The 21,691-nt window shown below is 37.9% G+C and overlaps 2 protein-coding genes across 7 annotated transcripts in view; both read right to left on the bottom strand.

Moving 5' to 3' along the window:
* Positions 1-4,908, bottom strand: part of Phtf1 (putative homeodomain transcription factor 1) — a 36,318-nt gene extending 31,410 nt beyond the window's left edge. For 2 of the 5 annotated variants that reach the window (XM_076933051.1, XM_034499905.2), the window contains exons 1-2: positions 4,382-4,802; positions 4,045-4,117 (exon numbers count right to left, since the gene is read on the bottom strand). In XM_076933051.1, coding sequence (XP_076789166.1) covers positions 4,045-4,089 — 45 coding nt within the window. In that variant the 5' untranslated portion in view covers positions 4,090-4,117; positions 4,382-4,802. Of the gene's footprint in view, positions 1-3,319; positions 3,377-4,044; positions 4,118-4,381 lie in introns of all 5 variants that reach the window. The other 3 variants (XM_034499903.2, XM_076933052.1, XM_076933050.1) reach the window with 3 other exon arrangements.
* Positions 4,909-6,628: 1,720 nt separating this feature from the next.
* Positions 6,629-21,691, bottom strand: part of Rsbn1 (round spermatid basic protein 1) — a 50,198-nt gene continuing 35,135 nt past the window's right edge. The window contains exons 3-8 of one of the 2 annotated variants that reach the window (XM_034500218.2): positions 19,098-19,235; positions 18,623-18,765; positions 13,447-13,614; positions 11,679-11,787; positions 10,659-11,114; positions 6,629-8,678 (exon numbers count right to left, since the gene is read on the bottom strand). In XM_034500218.2, coding sequence (XP_034356109.1) covers positions 10,662-11,114; positions 11,679-11,787; positions 13,447-13,614; positions 18,623-18,765; positions 19,098-19,235 — 1,011 coding nt within the window. In that variant the 3' untranslated portion in view covers positions 6,629-8,678; positions 10,659-10,661. Of the gene's footprint in view, positions 11,115-11,678; positions 11,788-13,446; positions 13,615-18,622; positions 18,766-19,097; positions 19,236-21,691 lie in introns of both variants that reach the window. The other variant, XM_034500216.2, reaches the window with a different exon arrangement.

Below are 21,691 nucleotides of genomic sequence, written 5' to 3'. Positions count from 1 at the left end.
GGAACCTACTTTCAACTCTTATTTCATCATTATAAATTTTACAAATGCATAGAATTTTGTCAAGTGTTTTTACTGTTGTCTATTGAGATCATATGGTTTGATTCTTTATTCCATTAGACACATTAGTTTATTTCAAATGTTAAAATCAGTATTGTATGGGAGTGTAGTATTGTATACTTTTAATCCAGAAACTAGGGGGCAAAGGCAGGAGGATTACTGCAAATGTGAGGCCAGGCTGGTCAAATTATTGAGTTCCAGGCTAGCCAGGATTATAGTGAGACACTGTCTAAAAACCCACATAAAAGTAAAAGGTACACTCCTACATAAACAATATTAAACCACAGTAGATAAACCATTCTGTTTGCTGCTAAAATGATGGCATTAATACTTTGTTAAGAATTTTCACTCCTATAGTCACAATTTGTTTTCTCACATCTAACTAGTTTTGATGTCAAGGTAATCCTAGCACTTGGGAGGCTGGGCAGGAAGATTGCCATGCAGTGGATACTAGCCTGCACCACTCCTGCGACACAGCTACACCTCATCTCACATCATTACTCACATACACTTCCACTGCAAATCATACTGGGATGCTTGCTTGCTCTTTAAATAAGTCTTACACTTCTGTTAATACTTTTCCCCATGTGTTCAACATCTAACAAAATGTCTTAAACACAGCAGTTCAGTGTGCCCTTCCACCAGGCTTGAATAGGCCTGCAAGTCATTTACCACAATAGACCAAGCAATAGTAAGACCTGAGATGCATTGCATTACCAGCCTTGGAGCCTGCTACCTGAGCTAAGAAGAATGGACTGCCTGCTGAGCTAGCCTTGACACCTTCAGGACTATCTCCTTGCCCAGCCCCTGGGCTAAACCAAGAAGAGACTGGGGGGGAGGGGGGGGAGCTTCCCCTTTATATGTGAAAGCAAAATATTAAACTTCAGGCCTTGATCAGAATACTTTGTCTTGGCCCCACGTTTCTCTCGCCCTCCATTCCCGTTAATTCCCAGGCTTGGTCTCAGGAGAACCTGGTAACCGTAGTTGCAGGCAACTACAGTTCAGTAAGAGTTTACCAAAGAGTTCTTAACATTTTTTTCCATCCAAGATTAATGTATCATTTTTAAAGTTGTTTTAAATTTTAGATTATTTTATGTGTCAAAAGAGAGTGTCAGATTAGATTATCTTATGTTATAGGTGTTTTGTCTGCAGGTATGTACCTGTACCCTATGAATACTTCCATGCCCACAGAGGTCAAAAGAGGTTGTCAGATCCCCTGGAACTGGAGTTACAGATGGTTGTGCACTACCACATAAGGTGCTAAGAACAGAATCCAGTCCTCTGGAAGAGCAGCTAGAAGTTCTTTACCTCTCCAGTACCCTTTAAACATCTTAAACTATACTTTTATAAATATACTTTAAATTTTTTTTAACATTTCATTTGCTCTTTTTATTTGTATTTGTTTATTTAATCAAACTAAATATCTTTTTGAAAAAAAATCTTAGTTTTCTCTCACTATCCTGAACAGGAAGGCAGGAACTATCTTTTTTTTTTTTTTCAGGAGATTCTTAAAAAAAAAAAAAAAAAATTAAGGTTTGTTTTTTCTTTACCATATTCTTTCCTCTCCCCCAACTCTTCCCAAATCCCACCTATCTAACTTTCTGTGCTTTCTCTAAAAGACAAACACATACACGTCAAAAAGCACATGGAATCTGTTTACGTTGGCCCACTATTCCTGTGCTAGAGACCTGCCCTGCAGTTTCCCAACATTTTTAATATTTGCTACTCTAGCTGTGACACAGTGGCTGTGACACTGCCACTAAATAAACAATCTCTAAGGAGCTGTTGGGTAATGACCCTAACAGAGAACAATGGAGGGGCTAGCTCTGTGGAGCAACAACAGGTTCAGATAAGAATCCCTGCCCTTGAGCCCGAAGCATACAGGCAGTTACCAAGGAACTCTGACAGGGTGCACTGAAAAGCATGTGTTAAGAGGCATGGAAATAAGAGGTGAGAAAATCTAAACCACAATGGGAGGTTTCTTATTCTGAAGCAGGAAGGAAAATCCTTTTAAAGACTAGGAAACAAAAACCAAGAGAAAACATGGGTCTTTAGTGATCACAAGGCTAGAGATCACAAAACAATATCTAATTTCCCAGTCCAGCCATTTCTATTACACTACTGATACGGCTTAACAGCTCACAGAATAGACAAGACAGTTACAAAATGAAATTTAGAGGGGTTATGCATCTGAACCCTATCCTCAACGAAAGGGAGAACTGTAGGAAATTGTGAAGTTAGTTGTACCCTATTTAGCTCAAACAATCTTTTATGTGACTGGCTTATGAAGAAATGCACCCTGAGAAATGGTTAAATCTATCCCATCAAAGACATTTGGAGGTCTAGTCGGATCAGTGTGACTTAGAGAAGTAAAACACGTTAGGTTATACTTACCCGTGTCTTAAAGCTGTTGGTAAAAGTTTGCACCAAATCTTTTCAAAAGAGTCCTAACCCAAGAATGTACTCGCATTCAGAAACGATTTCCAAGGAAGAGATTCTAAATCTAGACTTGCATTCTTTTCTTTGGGCTTTTCCTTAAGGCAGCTTAGCACCCACTCAATGACTAATTTGCACAGATACCAGTGATGCTAACTAAAACTTAACCCTCCCTCTACTAGCACAAATTAGCCAACTGGCAATCCAAATTACACAGCAGTCCTCAGTTATTTGGTTAGCATGAAGAAACTGAAGACGGTGCTCAGTCCTAAGGATGATGTACCTCACCCTTAGGTAACCCGAAGAACTTGACTTGCCTCTAAACCAGGAATTTTATATACATATGTAATATATATATATATATATATATATATATATATATATGCCAAAGGCTAGGTGTAGACCAAATATAAATTTTAATTGGCTTGCATAATGGCAATGATTAAGAGGAAGAAGACAAAGAAGACAGAGAAGAAAAAGAGGAAGAGAAGAAAAAGATTGCTACCCCCTTAAAAATGTGGATATTTCTCTGTTAAATGTGTGCATTTTCAGCCTCTCTCCAATAAAGGTCTGGCAATACTAAATCTGAACTGTCATATGGTAAAAACTGACCAGAAATAAGAAGCCACGTTCCCATTTCCCTGTGACATTTGCTGCTGAGGCCGCATACCAACTGTCCTCTATCATTACCCATGCACTGCTGGCTTTCTTATAAAACTCGAAGGGGAAAAGAATGAATGCTTGGTGGATAAATACATATAAAGAAGTATGATCCTCTCTTCTCTTTAAAGCAGTAACAAAGCTAGAATCAAAGAAATCAATTTACCTTAATCTGAGTCTGTTCGATTGACTTTTCCCATATCTGCTGATCATATGCTCCAATCTGAAATAAGGAGCAGGCTATTTAAATGATGCAAAGGCAATCTTTGTATCTAAGTCAAACCTCACAAAGCCATGAATATATTAAATATGGTATCTGAAAAGTGGGTTTCTTACATATAGTTCATACTCCTCAGGGATGTTTCCAAAATTCCAAAAAAAAAAGACTGAATCTAAAAAGTAAAAAAAGCAACACCCCAAATTTACACTAAAGATCACCTAAAATTCCACTCGCTAAAGAAAACATCAATAGGAATATCAGAGAGGAATAAGAGGTAAGGAACAGCTCAATCAGACGACAGTAGCAATCTGAGCCATGAAGATAAGGATTTCATTCTTGTTTTTATAAAAAAAAAAAAGAAAGAAAGAAAGAAAGAAAGAAAGAAAGAAAGAAAGAAAGAAAGAAAAAGAAAAAAGAAAGAAAAGACTGATAATTTGCAAAGCAAAGCATTGTAATAGTTCGTGTATGCTGTCTAGAGAAAGGTGACTTCCAGCTCACTTCCTGGAACCTAAAACTGGGCTTAAAATGACTTTGCATATCATTTTTCACAGTTATGTTGAGATATTATATAAGGACATGTGATATTACCAAACTTATGGAAAGTTAACAATATTCTTTAAGGGAGTTTCCTACAGGACTTACGGTTTGCAAATAAAAACTACTGTTGTTACCTTCTTTTGATACCATGATATAGCATCTCTCTCATTTGAGGCCATCTGTGTTTCCAGTCAGAGTGGGATCTCACTGAAAACGAAGGAAATATCTCGATAAGTCCAGTTGTTTCAGGTCATTGTCCCGTTTGGGGTATAGCTTAAAATCTGCTTCTCAGCCTCTTCCATGAGCTGCTCTTTCTCGGGGTGTTCGCCAGGAAGAAGTGGGGGCAGGGGGGGGGAATGGGCGCAGCAGCCAACGAGAAGCCTCTGCACCATCCAGTACAAGTGAGGATGCGGGGACAGCAAGTACCCGAGCTGGCCTCCCGCGCCCTCCGCCTCCCCGCGGCAGGCTCACCTGGTGCCCGCTGCCGGCCGGGCCCCCGCTCCTCAGTGACCCCCGCCGGACCGAGAGGCCGGGGGCGAGGCGGCGGGCCCGGCAGGCCGCATCTTCCCCCAGAGGCCCGGCAGCCGGCGGGGCCGTTACCATGGAGACCGCGGCGGCCAGCCCAGCCCCGGAGGCAGCCCGCCGCCCTGCGGCCTGAGAGCAGCCTACAGCCACAGACGCTCGACCTAGGCGGCCACAAAACAGGCCATGGGAGAAGCCAGGAGCCAATTGGGAAATGAGCAGAAGGAAGCTGGAAGGGTGCCTTCGCCAGCCACCTCGACACCCACAAGGGCTGGGTGCCCGGCTGGAAGCCAGCAGAGGGCCCCGGGGCCGGAGCAGCGGCGCGCGTCCTCCGTGAGGGACGGGCCGCGGCTCCACAAGCTCCTAATGCGATCAACCGCTTCCGCCTTCCGGCTCCGCCCCCGGCCGCCTTCCCGCCGCTCTGGCTGCCTGGAGGCAGAAGCCGACAGCCGCCCCGCGTGTGACCATCGACGCTTAACGGAAAGTCACCTCAGAAACGACCCTCCCAGTACCCGTCAATCCCCAGGAGGCTGGTCCTGCTCTTCCAGAGGTTCCTGTGCGGGTCTGTAGCATTTAGCGTGGTGTTTACTTCGTATCTTTGTCTCCTTTGGGTGGACGAACTCACAAACCACTGCGGGGCACGAGCCTTCCGCACGAGTTCTCCGTTGTTAGCTGGACAAATGTTGAATTTGCGCGGCCTAGAACGCGGACAGGCGGGCTGTGGCCTAGCGGTTCCTCCCTCGGCTCTCAGCAGCTCTGGGACAAAGGCTTGCTGCTGCCCACACAGCACTAAGGGGATGCACAGGACTCCGACCGCACTGGGACTTTCCCCAAATCAGAGAAGATGGCTGTTTTTAGTGATTCAAAGAGAAGTCCGGAGAAAGGACAACTGCACTCTAACGTAAATATATAAATGTATACCCACCACGGGGTTTCTGAGCTGTTCTTTTCTCTATAAACTGTGTGCACCTCAGTGGCTTGTTTCCAGGGGTCACTATCTTCAACTTACTTAAAGCTAAGTCCTTTCTTGCCCTAGGCACTAAGCATTTAGTTGATGTAAGGCTAAAAATGGATAATAGTTATCACTTATGCAGTCTCCAGTTTATAGGCATTTTTATAAGCCATTAAAGCCGCGTCAAATGAAAGTTATCCATACTGTAAAACGACCAAAATGTAACACCCATAGGAATAGTTTTTAAAAATTACTTCACCCATATATTGGCAATGGTCCCCACTGCTTTTACCCCTTAACTGTTAAGAGTTAAACGGAAAAGCTGTTAAGACTTAACAACCCCTTCAGTGCTGCTGAACAGTGTAACTCATGGCAACAACCAATTTTGGTAAATAACCAAAAAAATTACTTTAAGACCTAAATTAACACTAGTAATAAAAGCACTTGATTTCATTGCCTAGCACACAAAAGAAAACCTCTTTTCTGGGCCGTGGATAGTACTTTCAGGAATAGAATTAGTGGTACAGTCGCAAATTATTTTCCAGGAACCCTGTTAGAATTTTTCAGTTTTATTAGGATGCTGCTGTGTGAGGCAGAGCTTTGAACCCAAAAAAAGCATTCAGGCCCCAGCTCCCAGTAATGAACTGCCATTTTAGGAAATTGATTTAACAAGTCTGTTTTCTCACCTGTGTTGTGGAGATAATTACCTCCCTCTTACCTGTGAGAACTAATGAAATACCTTGAGATGCCTTCTAAGACCTCAATGCTGTCAGGACAGGCACTTCAACTACAGAGTTCACCTAAAACTTAATGAGGAAAAGAGCCCATTCTCTTGTATCCTGTACTCCATCCACATTTGAAAAAGAAACATCATCTTCATTATTATGCCATACATTTTCACAAGCCTAAGCTGCTCTAAGTACACATAACCAATTTTAAGCAGCAATAAGGACAACTATCACAAATAAAAAGCTTCATTTTTCTCCAAAAGTAGTACCTCAATCTGGGTATCTCTGACCTTTTCTTTGGGAAAGTCCAAGGTTTTCTTCAAAAGCTTAAAAATAAAATGGCACAAAGAAGTTGAGTAGATGGGTATGGGTGTGTGTGTGTGTGTGTGTGTGTGTGTGTGTGTCTGTCTGTCTGTCTGTCTGTCTGTCTGTCTGTCTATGTGTGGAGAAGACTAGAAGTCTACAAACAGTGCAGGCAATGAGAATTCCCATGTGCTATTCATTTTGAAACATCAGTAAAGGACAAATCAGACTTTGTTTATTAAAAAAATACTTTACAGGAAAAAAAACCTATGCATTCCATTGTCCTACTTTACAAAGAAATAGCTTAACAATTTAACACACTCAGACAGCTACAAAAAAGCACTGTGTTAAAAGAATTATTATTCACACAAATTTAGATTTAAGACTATTCATTAGAAACCTTTTAAAACACTTGTTAATGTCAATAAACAAACTAAGGCCACACAAACGCAAATAGTCCGCCAGGCAAATTAAACATTTCATCTATATGCAAAGACCTCTTAGATAAATTAAAGCCACAGGAAAAAGTCTTAGCTGCCAATCAAAATGAAGTTTAGTCACAGAAAACACTATTACATGAAAATTTACAACGTGTGATAGTAGTACATAAGTATTTCTTTAGAGAGAATTGAAAAGTGCTATATTTTAAGAGACAGTGGTCTCAACTACATGCACAAGTGGATCCTAAAAAATTTATGAAGATTTTTAAAATGGAAGGCCATATTTATGGATACTTGCTTTTAAAGCAACAGACTTCCAGGATGAGGATAAGTCCTTTATGCACTTAAGAAAAACACTGGTGCTGTGTATCTCCTCTACTTGCATGACCAGTAAATACAACTACAGACTGTCTTGAAAACATGAAACTTAGCACAAATGTGAACCTCTGGCGTGTGCTACTGAAAGGATGAAACAGGTTTATTAGAAAAACACAAACTCAGTAATCCTAATTATCCTTAATAGATGCAAATAAATTTAAAAGGCAAATACAGATGAAAATATAATGGGCTAATATTAATGATAAAGGATATATTCACTAGGAACATGTTTTCGTGGATTTTGAAGTCTTGTTCCTATATTAACTTTCCTTCTAGACAATATTTATACAGGGAAAAAAAGCACTAAGCAAAAGTTTCTCAAGTCATTAGGTGAGACCTTTATGCCTGTTAAGACTGATACATCGTTTCCTAAAGTTTAACAAATGATTTAAAATAAGCTCTTTTCCCCATACAAGAGCTTATAATATTTGTGAACTGATAGTCCAACTGTTTCTGAGGGTACAGGGCACTTTCCAAAAGTCTTAGAGTAAAAATAATTTACCAGTAAAACTTGTAAGTACTGAATAAGCAAAGTACAATTAAGCCTAAGAATTCATTTTTCAAGAGTTAAACTTTGGAAGAGGGAACCAATATACAGGTTATTATTATTGCTTTATGAATTTGGGACATCTCTCAGAATCGTAACCCTAACTCCCATCCTATCTTGACAATTATAGAATGACCTCTGGGACAGGGGAAGACTTTTATCCTTTATAATGGTTACCTTAAAATCATTCTATTTGCTGTTAGGAATATTAATTTATTAGGTCCTTTTGATTAGCATATTTTTAAAATATCCCTCTGATCCACAAAGTACTAAAACTTATAGCCACATTCTGCAAGTAATCTCAAGGGCTGGCACAACAGATAACATACCAGAAAGGAAGATCAGCTTCAATTTCAGTTACAACGTCACTGCCATCGATACTTTACAAATCCGAGGATGCCAGACTGTTTCATGCCTCACTCCACCAACCAAATAGTTTAATGATTTAGAAAAGTTGCGATCATTTGTATCACTCAACTAGGACACAGTTTTGAAAGCAGCAAGAAACTCAAAGCTTCTGCTTTAATATTCATCAGTCTTTAAAGCATGCTATCAAAATCTAATACTCACATAGGACATTCAGGGTTTCCAGATACATTACTAGCTAAATGTTTCTTTCCATTCTATTGCAATCTAATATACAATGACTTCATTAGTACATGATTTTCAACATTTTTATATTCTTTTAATATGTTTATACTGGAAGTGAGGGTAGAATGTTTTGTAAAAGGAAAATGGAGATTTGCGTTTGATTGTAGGTCTTTGCAGATCCGCTGGTTCCTGAGTGATTACACAGTGCTGGCTGTCAGGAGACAGTCTCCTTGTTTATTAGTAATGACCAGCTTAGATGACAGGATGGCATCTGCTGGATGGCAAGTGGGAGATGGGGAAATCGGATCTTGGAAGACAAGAAAAACAAAATAAAACTTTTTGCGTTAACAACTTTTTATCTTCATGATTATTTTTTAAAGCAAATGTTGCCTGAGAAGAATTTTTCTTTGCACAGCCTGGTAAAGCTCTATGAAATTCTTCTGGACAGAAAAAATAAAAATAAGAAGTAACCGAAACCCATTCATTTTGTGATATACCCCTTTTCTCCACAAAATAACAACAACAACAACAAAAATACCCTCAAAGGTCCCTTAAAAACTAGTTTGATAAACTAGAATTTACCCTAGAATTTATACACAGGATTTAAAAACATCCCTGTAATAATCACATTACCTTTCATACCATTCTAATTACCTTATTTACAAAGATAACTAAAAGCAACATCACTTCCAATTCATAAATGGTTTACATTGAAGTGTTTCCCTATTTATTTGTCTTCATCCTTTGTAACAGAGAATACATACATATACATATATATAAGGAATAATACAGATTCTAACTAATCACTGTAGTAGTTGCTGATGGTTACTTTTCTATCGGTTTACACAGTGACCTCTATACTTTGCTAATATGCATTTAACTACACAACAATATTGCACAAAGTAATATTTATATAAGATTTAACCTATTCCAGAATATTTTAGAGAAAATTCATATTTGATATTTTCAAAGATGCAGCTAAGCTTCCATGGTGATAGACATAATGAAGCAGCATCTTTTTCTTTTGCCTATGTTAATGCAAATATTTCAAATCTCATCATCCAGGAAAAAAAATCAAATTGCACTGTAACCAGGTAGATACAAGAATCTGGTCTTAGGTGTGGAAAGTACTCTTCCTTTAGTAAACAAAAGGCCTACTGAGTTGTTAACTAAGAGAAAGTATAATGCATAGCACATGAACATTCCAAAATAAGAGAGACCACACTACTTGGATGAAGGAGGCCTGGTTGAAAAAAGGAAAACAAAGTAAATATCCAAACACTAAGTTTTCAGCCTACCTGAAACTCTACAATGGAAGTCTAATGCCTGTTATTAGAAAATAGCAACATGGAATAACAATGAAGAAACCAAGGTATTAGCCAGATAAAATTGTAAAGTGTTTCAAAAGTAGATGCCAAGTCACAAGAATAGTTTCTCCTAAGTTTGATGCTCAGCTATGGCAGCCCTCATCAGTAAGACTGGTGGGATTCTCTAACTTTGATATGAAGATACTAGGAAGCAGAACAGGTCAACATTATCTCTTTTGCTCAAAAGAGCCTGTATACTTAGCATATATCCTAGAAAAGATTAATGATCCATGGATAATGAATAACCAATCTTTAGATTTTGTTTGTCATCTTTAGAGATTTGTTAAATTGAAATATCCACTGGGTTTTAAATAACAGACACAAAAAGACGGCCTGGATCAGAAAGTGCTGTGCTTCCTCTTTTGCTAAACACCAGAGAGCCAGAGAATTTTCTTTAGAGACCATGTCTTCTTTGTGGCTAGAATTAAACAACTCACTTGTCCCTGTACCTGATGCAGGAGCCTTTTTCCTGCAACCAATACAATTTTACTGTGGAAACTAACAAGGTGCCATGAAGACACAAGTACTAAACCATAAATCTGCTTTATACCACATAAAGCAAATATGGCAAGAGACAAGGAAAGATAAAATCAAGGGAAGTAACTATTTTACCAAGTAAGAACCTGCTATTCCAGAGAATTCTTGTTTTGATTTGAAGAAGAGATTGAATTGTAACTTCACACCTTAAAACAGAAAGTAGCAGCAGACCCACTATTACATACTGTACTAACGGGATAAGATACAACTCTTAGCTTTGCATAATCTGTGTAAAAAAGATATGCTTGACATTTGTGGAATGTCATTTCTCTTTATAGAATTATAGGCAAGATTTCTCCAATAAAACTTAACTTAAGCCAGTTATAAAACTATAACTTCACATCAAAATTTAAAAAAGTTAAAAAATGTGTTTGAATATGTACATATCACACAGGAGTGCTTGGATGTGCCTGCAGACTGTGTTGCTGGTCAGAGTCCAGTCTGCTCTCCACCTTGAAAACTGGAATAGGCTGAGTCTTCAGATCCTGTAGATGAAGTTCTGATGGAGGTGGAAAAGACGATGAAGCAGTTGTCAAAAGTTGCATCTCTGTGCATCTTTCCTCAGATTCAGTTTTTATTCTCACACACTGGGAGTCAACTTCTAAACCACAATCCATGTTGGAATTGCTCTCTGTGTTTTGAGTGGTTTCCACAACAGGGTGGTATTGTTTAAGCCTTATATGCCAGGCTAAGCTGCATACTGCTGACACTGTTTTGAACTGATGAATGACATTTCTAGGGATGAAGTAGATATCATTGTCGCAAAGCTGAATTCTAGCATAGCGAATGCCTTCTCGCCTCATTTGGTTTAGTTTTGCTTCATCCACCCACTGTACACACTAAAAAGAAAGGCAAAAAATTACATAAAGCCTTAAAACATAATAATTCAAATAAAGTATTTCAATACACACAGGGAAAAAGCATGGTAAACTATATTAAAACAAATCAAAGTTAAATAGTTTATCTTGATAACTGCTGGAAAGCCTTTTTCCATATATTTTACACCCTTCTTATTCATAAAAGACTGTCAATAGTCTATGGAATCAGTAAATCCTTGAAAATGCAGCTAAATATCAGTATCTTTACCACACATAAAGGCAGCATTTAATCTCCTCCTTCACATCTTCTGACATTTTGCAGTTGAGGCCACAGTATAGTGAGATTACCAAGTAAGACTGCTTATGGCCAGAAGTAAACAGCTGTGTCCTTCTTAACCATCTCAGACACACCCGCCATCCCAAAAATTCTGAATTCTAGCACCACCCCCTAACACACACAGAACTTAATATAAATAAAGTTCAATTTACTGTCCATGAAACCAATTATAAAATACTTAATAAAATGGATCTAGATGTGGCTTCCAATATCTCACTCAAAGGGTAATGAGAACCAGAGACTATTACCTGAGAAACTGGAGGTTCATGAAGGTCTAACTGAAGTCTTTGTACAACATCAGTAAAATCCTCAGCATGAAAACAAATCACATCTTTGGTTATGCGAGGCTGATCACTCCTAATATTAATAAAACAAATTTAGGGACTAGCATCACAATGGAAGATGACAATTTCAGTTTTCCTGTTTCTAGAATGCTACCATTAGCAAATAAGTAAATAAAATGCCTATCTCCTAAGGAATAAGATTATACTTGCTTCATAATCAGTTTTCAAAAAATAAAAGCAAATCAATAAAATGTTTTTTAAATAAAAATCAGGACTGGAGAGATGGCTCATAATTACAAGCACTAGCTGCTCTTCAAAGGGACCTGGGTTCAATTTCCATCACCCATATGGCAGTTCACAACTGCAACTCCAGTTCCAGGGGTTCTGGCACCCTCACAGAGATACATGCAGGAAAAATACCAATGCACATAAAGATAAATCTTTTTTTTTTTTACTAAAAAATAGGTAAGTTGTTAGAAATCCAAACAATAATGGCTAAAATGAATAGTTTTTGCTAGCCTTGCAGTAACCTTTAAACCTGGTGCACACCCACAATCCAGCAACTTGGTGGCCAAGAAGAGGATCTTTAGTTTGAGAGCAGCCTGACCTTGACCAACAAGTTCAAGGCTGAGCTACATAGTGAGACCCTGGATCAGAGGATTTTGATTTTTATTTTAAGTTTTATTCTAAACGTGCTACACTTGCTATTGTCTTATTGGGGCTTTGAGCTTTGTTATAATAAAACCAGGCTTCAAGGGAGTGTAAAATGGTGCCACCACTACAGAAAAGAATACAGCAGCTATTCAAGATAATAAAACAGAATTGCCATAGAATCCAGCAACTCTTCTAGGTATTGAACACTAAGGACATAAAGAGCTATCTACATATCTATGTTAACAAAGAGCCAAAGGTAAAAGTAACCCAAACAACCTATTTAGTGGACTAATCTTTATATATGTCTGTGTATATGTGTGAGTACATGTGTGCAAAATGAACTATTCTTGGCCTTAAAAGGAAATAAAGTCTGATACTTGTTATAACAAGGGTAAACTCTGTGGGACATTGTAATAGAAATGGCTGAGTCAGAAAAAAAAAAAAAAACAAAAAAAAAACAACCCAAAACCCTGGAACTGCCAAGATGCCTTTAGTGAGTAATGGTGCTTGCCACCAAGCCTGAGTTCAATCCCCAAGATCCAAGTGAAGAGAAACAACTCTCAGAAGCTGTCTAATCTCTACACAATTGCTATGGCACACACCTCACACTCACAAAAAAATAAGTGTGATAAAAATAATTCCCTTTGACCACTATGATTAATTTTATATTACATTTATATTTGTGTATGTATATGTGTATACCCTGGTGTGTGGCCAGGTCTCATAGCAAGCCCCTTTAATCCACTGAGTCACAATAGGACTACTTTTTAAACAGATAAGAGTAGAGAGAGTATGTTTCCATTTCTAGGAGACAGAAATGGCCAGAGAATGCAGACTAATGGTTACCATGGCCTAGGGATGAGGGAGAAGTCAACTGTGGGTCATCAGGATTCAGTTTGGCAAGAAAAAATTCTACAGCACTGTTTCATCAAAGTGTGGTTATACCATTAAAATGTTTAGATGATAATCTATGTTATGTATATTTCATCACAATTTAAAAATTGGTCCCTGATCTTTTAAACAGAATCCACATTTTCTTAGACATTACTTAACCCTGTATTTGGTTCCTTGAACTTACCATTCACCGAACTGTACAGCCTTCAAAACCCCAACAGCAGCCGTACTTTGCCAGTCAAACCCCTGACCTACATGGTCAGCGTGAGCTCTTGTCCTGTCTTCAAAGAGGACTTCTCGGGGTTCGCTTGTCCGAGGTAGGTACTGGAGGTTTTTAATTTCATTCATTGATCTATAGTTGTTTGGTTATAAAACAAAGAGAAGTATGAGGAAATAAACAGCAGTAAGGTAAAAGGGCAGATCTGCTACACTGGGCTTAAATGAGTACAATGATTTTGATGATTAGCATTGAACGTACTATTAAAATGATTAATATGATTTTCTCCCTTTTCCTGTAGACTAAACCTTTATTAGGCCCAAATGAAGAATCTAAATGCATAAAATTTCTCTAGACAAGGACAATATAATATAATTCAAGGATTAAAGCTGTATGCTTCTTTACCTATAGCTCAGATACCCCATTTATAACTCAAAACATTCTACCAGGACTTAGATTTCAGGAAGCAAACTGAGCATATAGCTGATCTCCTTCCACACTAAATGGAACTAGTGTGTACAGGAGAAGAGAAGATAGGAGAATGGATAAAAATATACATGAAACAGAATTAGACACAAGTAGATAGTTATTGATAAAAAAAGATGAAGTTTATTCAGCTTTTTATGTGTTCGAACATTTCTAAATTTAACAATCTAATGGTGATCGTAAAGGAAATGAATTAGTGAATTAGCAATACCGACAAACTTTTGCATGATATAATCACACTGTCTTAGGCTAATAAAACTGAACAAAGAATGTCAAAGAACTAGACTATTTAATAAGGAATCAACAGGGAAACTGGCAATGGATCTTGGAGAAACTCAGTTCAAAGGAGGGCAGAGGCACAGGAATGATATGGAGAAAACTTAACTGAAACTGAGAAGTGAAGATAATGACCGTGGTGGTTGGATAAGAATGGCCCCTATGAGCTCATCTATTTGAATGCCTGGTCCTTAGTTGGTAAAAATGATTTGGGAAGGATTAGAAGGTGTAGCCTTGTTGGAGAAGTTGTGTAACAGGGGGTTCAAAAGCTCATCCAGAGCCTGCCTGCCCTCCCCCTCTCTCTCTCTTGCTCTCGATCTCTGCCTCTAACCTGCAGATCAGGAATGTACACAGATCAAGATGTAATGTATTCCTCACAATCCCTGATTTCCCCTCAGGCATTCGATCATTCTCTATGTGATCTGATCTATAAGCTCTAGAGATAGAGCTGGAGGAGTTCTGTAAAATTACAGTAGGCTCATCCCGACTCTCAAAACATTCAAAACTAGTTCAAAAGAGGATAAACCAATGCCTGCTACAACGTGGATTCTAATTAACAGTATGAAAAGAAATCTACTTAGGAGTCCTTTGGAAAATGTCCTAGCTCATAAAAAAAGTTTCTTCTATTAAATATAACCAGTAGGTTCAAGCATGATGCCTAGAACTTCTAGAACCATCTAACAAACACAAAGCTAATATGGGCACAAAAGCCTAAGAAAGAATGATTAGCAGAGATCCGGCTCTTTGAGGATGATATTTAGCTACTGACCATATGGTACCCAGAGATAACCTTCCTTACCAGACTTCCTGAAATATGGAATAACATTTTTTTAATCTTATTAATCACACTTGAGTCAAAATTCTTTTTTTTTTAAGATTTATTTTATGTATATGAGTACACTGTAGCTATCTTCAGGCACACAGGAAGAGGGCATTAGGTCCCATTACAGATGGCTGTGAGCCACTATGTGGTTGCTGGGAACTGAACTCAGGACCTCTGGACGAGCAGTCAGTGCTCTCAACCACTGAGCCATCTCTCCAGCCCAGAGTCAAAATTCTTTATAGCCAGAACCATTCTCATAAAATTTCAACTGGAAGAAAGGTAGAAGGGAGAGGATAGGTAGGGAAGGTAAGGGAGGGGAGGTAGGAGGAAGGAGGGGGGAGAGAGGGAGGGAAGAAGAGAAGGAGGCTTCTTTTCACACCGCCTTGCCATCAGAATAGCACAACTCTGGATAAGTGGACACCCCATTTAATGCATACTTTTGTGTCTACTCACTCTAATGTGAAGCCTGTCTACTGCCAGGCTGAATCGTGAGAGAGAATATGTATATAATCTCCAATAAGTGTAAAGATGTACTCAAAGTATGAATGGGTCACCAAAGAATAACCAAATTCCTACAGATAACATACTGACAACCAAAATTCACAATGATGACCTTTAAAACTCCAAAGGTTAAAGATAAAATGTCAAGTAAAAGTTTCCAAATAAAACCAAAGAGGTCGCCGGGCAGTGGTGGCGCACGCCTTTAATCCCAGCACTTGTGAGGCAGAGGCAAATGGATTTCTGAGTTCGAGGCCAGCCTGGTCTACAGAGTGAGTGAGGTCCAGGACAGCCAGGCTTACACAGAGAAACCCTGACTCAACAAACAAACAAACAAACAAACAAACAAACAAAAAAAAAAAACCAAAAAAAAAAAAAAAAAAAACCCCAAACCACAAAGAGGTCTGTACTGTTACTGACTAAAGACACTTAGAAACTGAAGAGACTGTCAGTGGTTAAGAGCAGTGGCTGCTCTTCCAGAGGACCAGGGTTCAGTTTCTAGCACACACATGGCAGCTCACAACTGTCTGTAACTCCAGTTCCAGGGGATCTGACAGGCTCACACAGATGTGAATCCAGGTAAAACAATGCACACGTTAAAATTTTTAATATTTAAAAATTAAATATATATTTAAAAGTTAGATACCCAATATTAAAAAGATATAATAATAATTTTTAAAAAATGGGCAGTGGTGGCATATTCCTTTAATCCTAGCAGAGGCAGAGACAGGTGGATCTCTGAGTTCAAGGCCAGCATGTTCTACAGAGCAAGTTCCAGGACAAACAGGGCTACACAGAGAAACCCTGTCTTGAAAACAAAAAAGAAAAGAGAGAAAACAAACAAACACCAAAAGAAAAGAAAGAAAAAGAAAAGGCACATAAATCAGGAGTGCTCTTCTTCCGTGAATAGGAGAAAAGAGGATGGAGGGAGGGGAAGAGGGGCAGGAGGAGGCTGAGAACATAACACTGAACAGGGGAAATTAAGCATGTTAAAACTTCCAGAAATGAAAACAAACAATCCTTAAAAGGGCCTATCCAGTAACAATAATTGGAAAATGCATCTCCACACTCCAACTAAATCATCAACTAAATTTAATGACAGAAAAAGAAAAATTCAGAATATACTGACTCAGTAATATCCTTTATTTCTAAGAATTATTCTTGAAAATGTGTTTGAGTAAGTAAAAGAAATAAACCTAGGAAAACAGCCACCAGCTGATGGAGTACAGCATTAGCTGGTAAGTCTTAGGTTTACAGATATAGAGCCTTCCATGCTGAGTTGAACACAGATCTCCAAAGGTGCTCATGATATAAATGGTATAAGACAAGAAAGCCCAAAGTTCATATTATAGTCCAGAGAAACAGTAGTCACTAGAGGCAGAGGAGGTTAGCAGAAAGAGGATAAATAGAGACTGGAAAATGGAAACTACAGAATTAGAAAAGAATAATTCTACAGGTAGCTTACAAGAGTATATTCAAATAGATAAAACATTCTAGAAGACTGTTCTATAATATAGTAAAGCAAGTCACAAAATTTACATGTTTCAAAGTAACTAGAAGAATGGGAAGATTTTCAATATTAAGAAATATGAAGTGTTTGAGGGAATGAAAATGCTAATTACTCTCATTTGACCATTGTAGACATGTATCAAATTATCACACTGAACCTCATAATACTTATGATTACTATGAGTTAATTAAAAATAAAACCAATTGATAGTATTATAGAAACTCTAGAAAGATTTCATGATGGGGAAGAAAGATGGCGACTAACCAGCACTTTGTTCACTGAGACCCTGCCTCAAAGGAATAAGGAGGAGAGTAATAAATAAAACAGGGCATTAAACATCCTCCTGTCACCAATGCTCATGTACATGTGCATACATCCACAAATATATGAACTAGTACCATACACATACAACATACACACAAAGAGAAAAAAGAAAAGACAAGACATGCTGAGCAAGTGTTCTATCAACTGAGTCACATCCCCAAATCTCATACAGTTTTAACCCAGGGTTTTCATGGATCGTCTTAAGAACCTAAAGCTATTGTACAGTTAGGTAGCATTCTCCTGTGAGTTGTAAGTTCAAGTTGAAACTAACCCATTAAAAACTCATTTTTGAGCTCTTAACTATTTGGTTTTTTAATTATTTATTTTGAGACAAGATCTCAATATGTAACCCAATAGCATGAAACTTACTATGTAGACCAAGGTGGCCTCAAACCCAGAGATTCACCTTCCTCTGCCTCTGGAGTTGTTGGATTAAAGGTGTACAACACCATGCCCAGCTTAATTTTAAACTGCTATTTCCATTTTCAGTCTCATTGAACAGCATTTTCCAAAGTGAAATCTACATTTGTTTTATGTGTATGAAAAAGAAATTAGCACATGGTTTATCACAGCTTTATGCAATAGCAAAATAGTACATGCTTCACTCAACAAACCATGGTTTCCTACTGTGTGTCATAATGACATATAAATAAGACAGTCCCCAGTCTCAAGGAGGTCAAAATGTATTAACAAACAATAATAGTAAAAAGATCATCAAGGCCAGAGATAGAACCAATTAACTTGTTCTATACTCCACCAAGATGATTCAAGGTAAGTTTGAAAGCTTTACTAAAAACCTCCTAGGCAAAGAGGAAGGTGGAAGACAGGATAATTCCAAATAAAAATATTCCAAATACAGTGCAAGAGCAAAAAACAATGGAAGACAATACTTTGGAAATTGAATTTAGTAGCTAGGAGAAACTGAAAGCTGACTCAAAGGTACTGTATTATAAAAGTTTTGTAGAGACCACACTAAGGAGAATTTGACAGTTTATCCTACAGGCAGTTAGAATTCTGATACAAGTTTTAAGAAAAATCTATTTTCCAGGATACTACTGACTATGTAATAGGTTATCTGAACTAGGCAACTGACAACCTAAAACTTTACTAAAGAAATATTTCAAAAATCTAGACAAGTTTCAAAACCATGCTCAGGTATCAATCATTTTTATAAACCATCTACTAAAGAGAGTGTTTTTGCTTATTTGAGCAAAATCAACGTTTACCGTCGTCTTTTGAAGGGTGACTTTGGCATATCTGCTGTAGGGATCATCTGCTCTCCTGGCCTCACCCACATTATAGGCCCATCATCGCTCTGAGACCTACATTGTAGTTGGAGGCTGGAAAGTGTACCCCAGGGCAAAGTCATCTAGAAACCAAAGAAATTAAGTTACATTTAAAGGATTTTAGACTGTTTACAGATTATCTCCCATCCAAATGAAAATATTAAAAGCCATTTCACATGTGTATATGAAGAAATAAAAGCCATATTGTATAGTAACATATAAAAAAAAATAACCGAAGTATTCAATAACAGTATTTTTCTAAACATTTCTATACAAACTAGTGTATAAAATTTAATTTTAGTAAGCAAGATTAACTTAATACTCTAACTGTATATATCTACTGAAATAATGACATATTGAAATAATACTGAAAGTGTCTACTGAAAAAAGGTTAACAGTCTAAAGAAACACTCACTTTCAGAAATGGTGATTCTTCTAACATATCTAGGAACTCTGGGAAATAATCACCAACTTCTTCATCTACTGCTCCAACAAGACTTATCTGCCGCATAGGACCTGCTCGGTAGGTACCACAGCAATATGTCCTGTTGACCTGAGTGCAATGAAAAAGAAGGGAAAGGTATGAAGTGCACTATAAAGAAGGAGACCTGAGAACTGTTTCTAGTATTAGTATTTCATCTACATACTAAGGATTCAATGGTCAGGTCTTTGGACAAAGTTAACCAGTCACCCAAACATTGTGATGTTGCCACCAACAGAAATATTCCAATGTGTAAGTCAACCCACTAGTTCAATACCTCAAAGGAAGGCATTAAGACAGATTTCTCTACTAATTATTTAATTTTGAAAACACTTTATTTGAAACATCAGAATAAGCAGTAAAACTGGCAGGGCAAAGGGGGAAAACCGCCATAGCCACAGCAATCAGTCATGTCCACTCTGTATTCCTTAGCTTAGCCTTCACTTTAAGACAGGGATCAAGCTATCGCACTACTCTGAAATTTACGTAATGCAAATATCACAATATTAACAGCACTCAATTTACAAAAAAATATTACCTAATTGCTCAAAAAATATTACCTAATTGATGTGACATGAATAAAAATAAAGTACCTCTTCCTGTTTGAAAAGAGAAAGAAAGAAAACCTAAAAGGATAATAGAGGGAAGAAAGGCAGAAGGGAACATGAATATAACAAAGTTTATTTTCAGCCACACAGAAAAGCTTCTTGCCTTATCAGGACCTTCACATCTTATAAGGTTCACACTTTTGTGAGTACTAATACTGTCTTCAAAAACTACCAAAAATTAATAATGTTATATTTTTACTTAGTGGCATAACCGTTGTCAAGTAATAAACATGCTACAAAATTCAAGTAATAGATTTTGAGGCTGTAATGTTTAGTCTACTTGGAAAACTATATCGTGCTCGCTTCGGCAGCACATATACTAAAATGGGAAAACTATAATTAAGAATACCTAGAGAAAGGTCCTGAAATACCATGCCCTTCCCACTTTCATCCCTTTACTTACACCAAAGTAGGTCTCTGGCTTTCTTTTACCTATGTTTATTTCTGAGTCTCAGCCCCCTTCTTGTTTTCAGTTTCTACCAGATCTAGCTGAGACCACAAGGTTTACTCCTCACTGGTATTCTATTCTAATCCTTGCACCAGCTGCCTACAAGCCCCAAGCATGAAACTTTCAAACCATCAGTTCTACTTCTGAACGTTCCCAATCAGGAGCCAACCAACTCCTTATCCCTTAAGCCCAACTGTAACTGAGAATCCTACCAACTTGCCACTACATGTTCCCAGACATACAAACCTTTTCCACATAAGAAAACTACTTCAGTAATATGTCTCTTGTTCCTGTGTTGATCAATCCACCTTGCTTTTTATTGACTTTTCATGTCACTGCAACCCCAAAACAAATCAGTAATCCCCTCCTACAGACAACTCAAAAATGGTTTCTAGTCATCTGCTGTCTTAGCTTCCTTCCAGTCACCTTCCTCTAGTTGCAGAGTTAGCCTATTTCTCATTCAACATACTATCTATGGGTGTTTTAAATTATAATGTATATTTATTAAATGTACCCTGCTACATTCTGTATCTAATTCTCTAATGAAAATAGTTCCTCAGAGTCAGATCTGTAAGCACAACTTCTCTCAGTCAGGCTGCAGACATTCAAATGCAGTGCCTGTAACACCTAGCACATTTTCTTTTTTTGAATTTTTGGGGATGTTTTGTTTTTTGTTTTGTTTTGTTTTGTTTTTTGCTGTTGTTTTTTTCAAGACAGGGCTTTTCTGTGTAGCCCTGGCTGTCCTGGAACTCACTCTGTAGATCAGGCTAGCCTCAAACTCAGAAATCTCCCGCCTCTGCCTCCCAAGTGCTGGGATTAAAGGTGTACACCACCACTGCCCAGCCACTGCCCAGCCACTACCCAGCCACTGCCCAGCGCACATTTTCTTCTAAGCTTTCTTTTTACTCCCAAATTTGTTTGTTTATTGTTGTGATACTTTAGTATTTGCTTCACAAGGCAATGCTAATCATTTTCTCAGTTCCCTTATTAGGAATTTAGAAGCCTTTTCCTCATCCCTTAAATAACAAATTTTATCCCTCTAAGTAGTGCCTTAATACAAGAAATAATCATTTCTTATCTAATAGTAAAAAAATCTCAAAATCACTTGTCCTTACAGGAGTGTTCCCCATGAGCCATCTTACATAGTGCATAAGGAGCTCCTAAGGAAAAAAATACTTCACCATTCAAATTCCCTTTTCTAAGTGCTTCAAGTAGTTCCATTAAGCCCAAACTCTTCATGGCTGATTAAGTTCCTTCTGATATGATTTGCCACATTTTAACACACACACACTTTAATCTTTGTTCACTTCCAATTTTCACATGTTGTTATTGTTGACCATTATAATTTTAACTTAACCATCTAGGTAACTAAATAGGTCAATGAGAAGACAAATCTAAACAGGTTTCCATGTAATGAAATTAAATCTATAAAAATCACAGGTCTTAGGCAAGTTGGATTTAAAGTTATAACT

Source organism: Arvicanthis niloticus, chromosome 4 (assembly GCF_011762505.2).
Source record: "Arvicanthis niloticus isolate mArvNil1 chromosome 4, mArvNil1.pat.X, whole genome shotgun sequence".
Taxonomy (NCBI): domain Eukaryota; kingdom Metazoa; phylum Chordata; class Mammalia; order Rodentia; family Muridae; genus Arvicanthis; species Arvicanthis niloticus.
The sequence above is the reverse complement of the archived record's forward strand: the minus strand, read 5'-3'. Positions and strand labels throughout refer to the sequence as shown.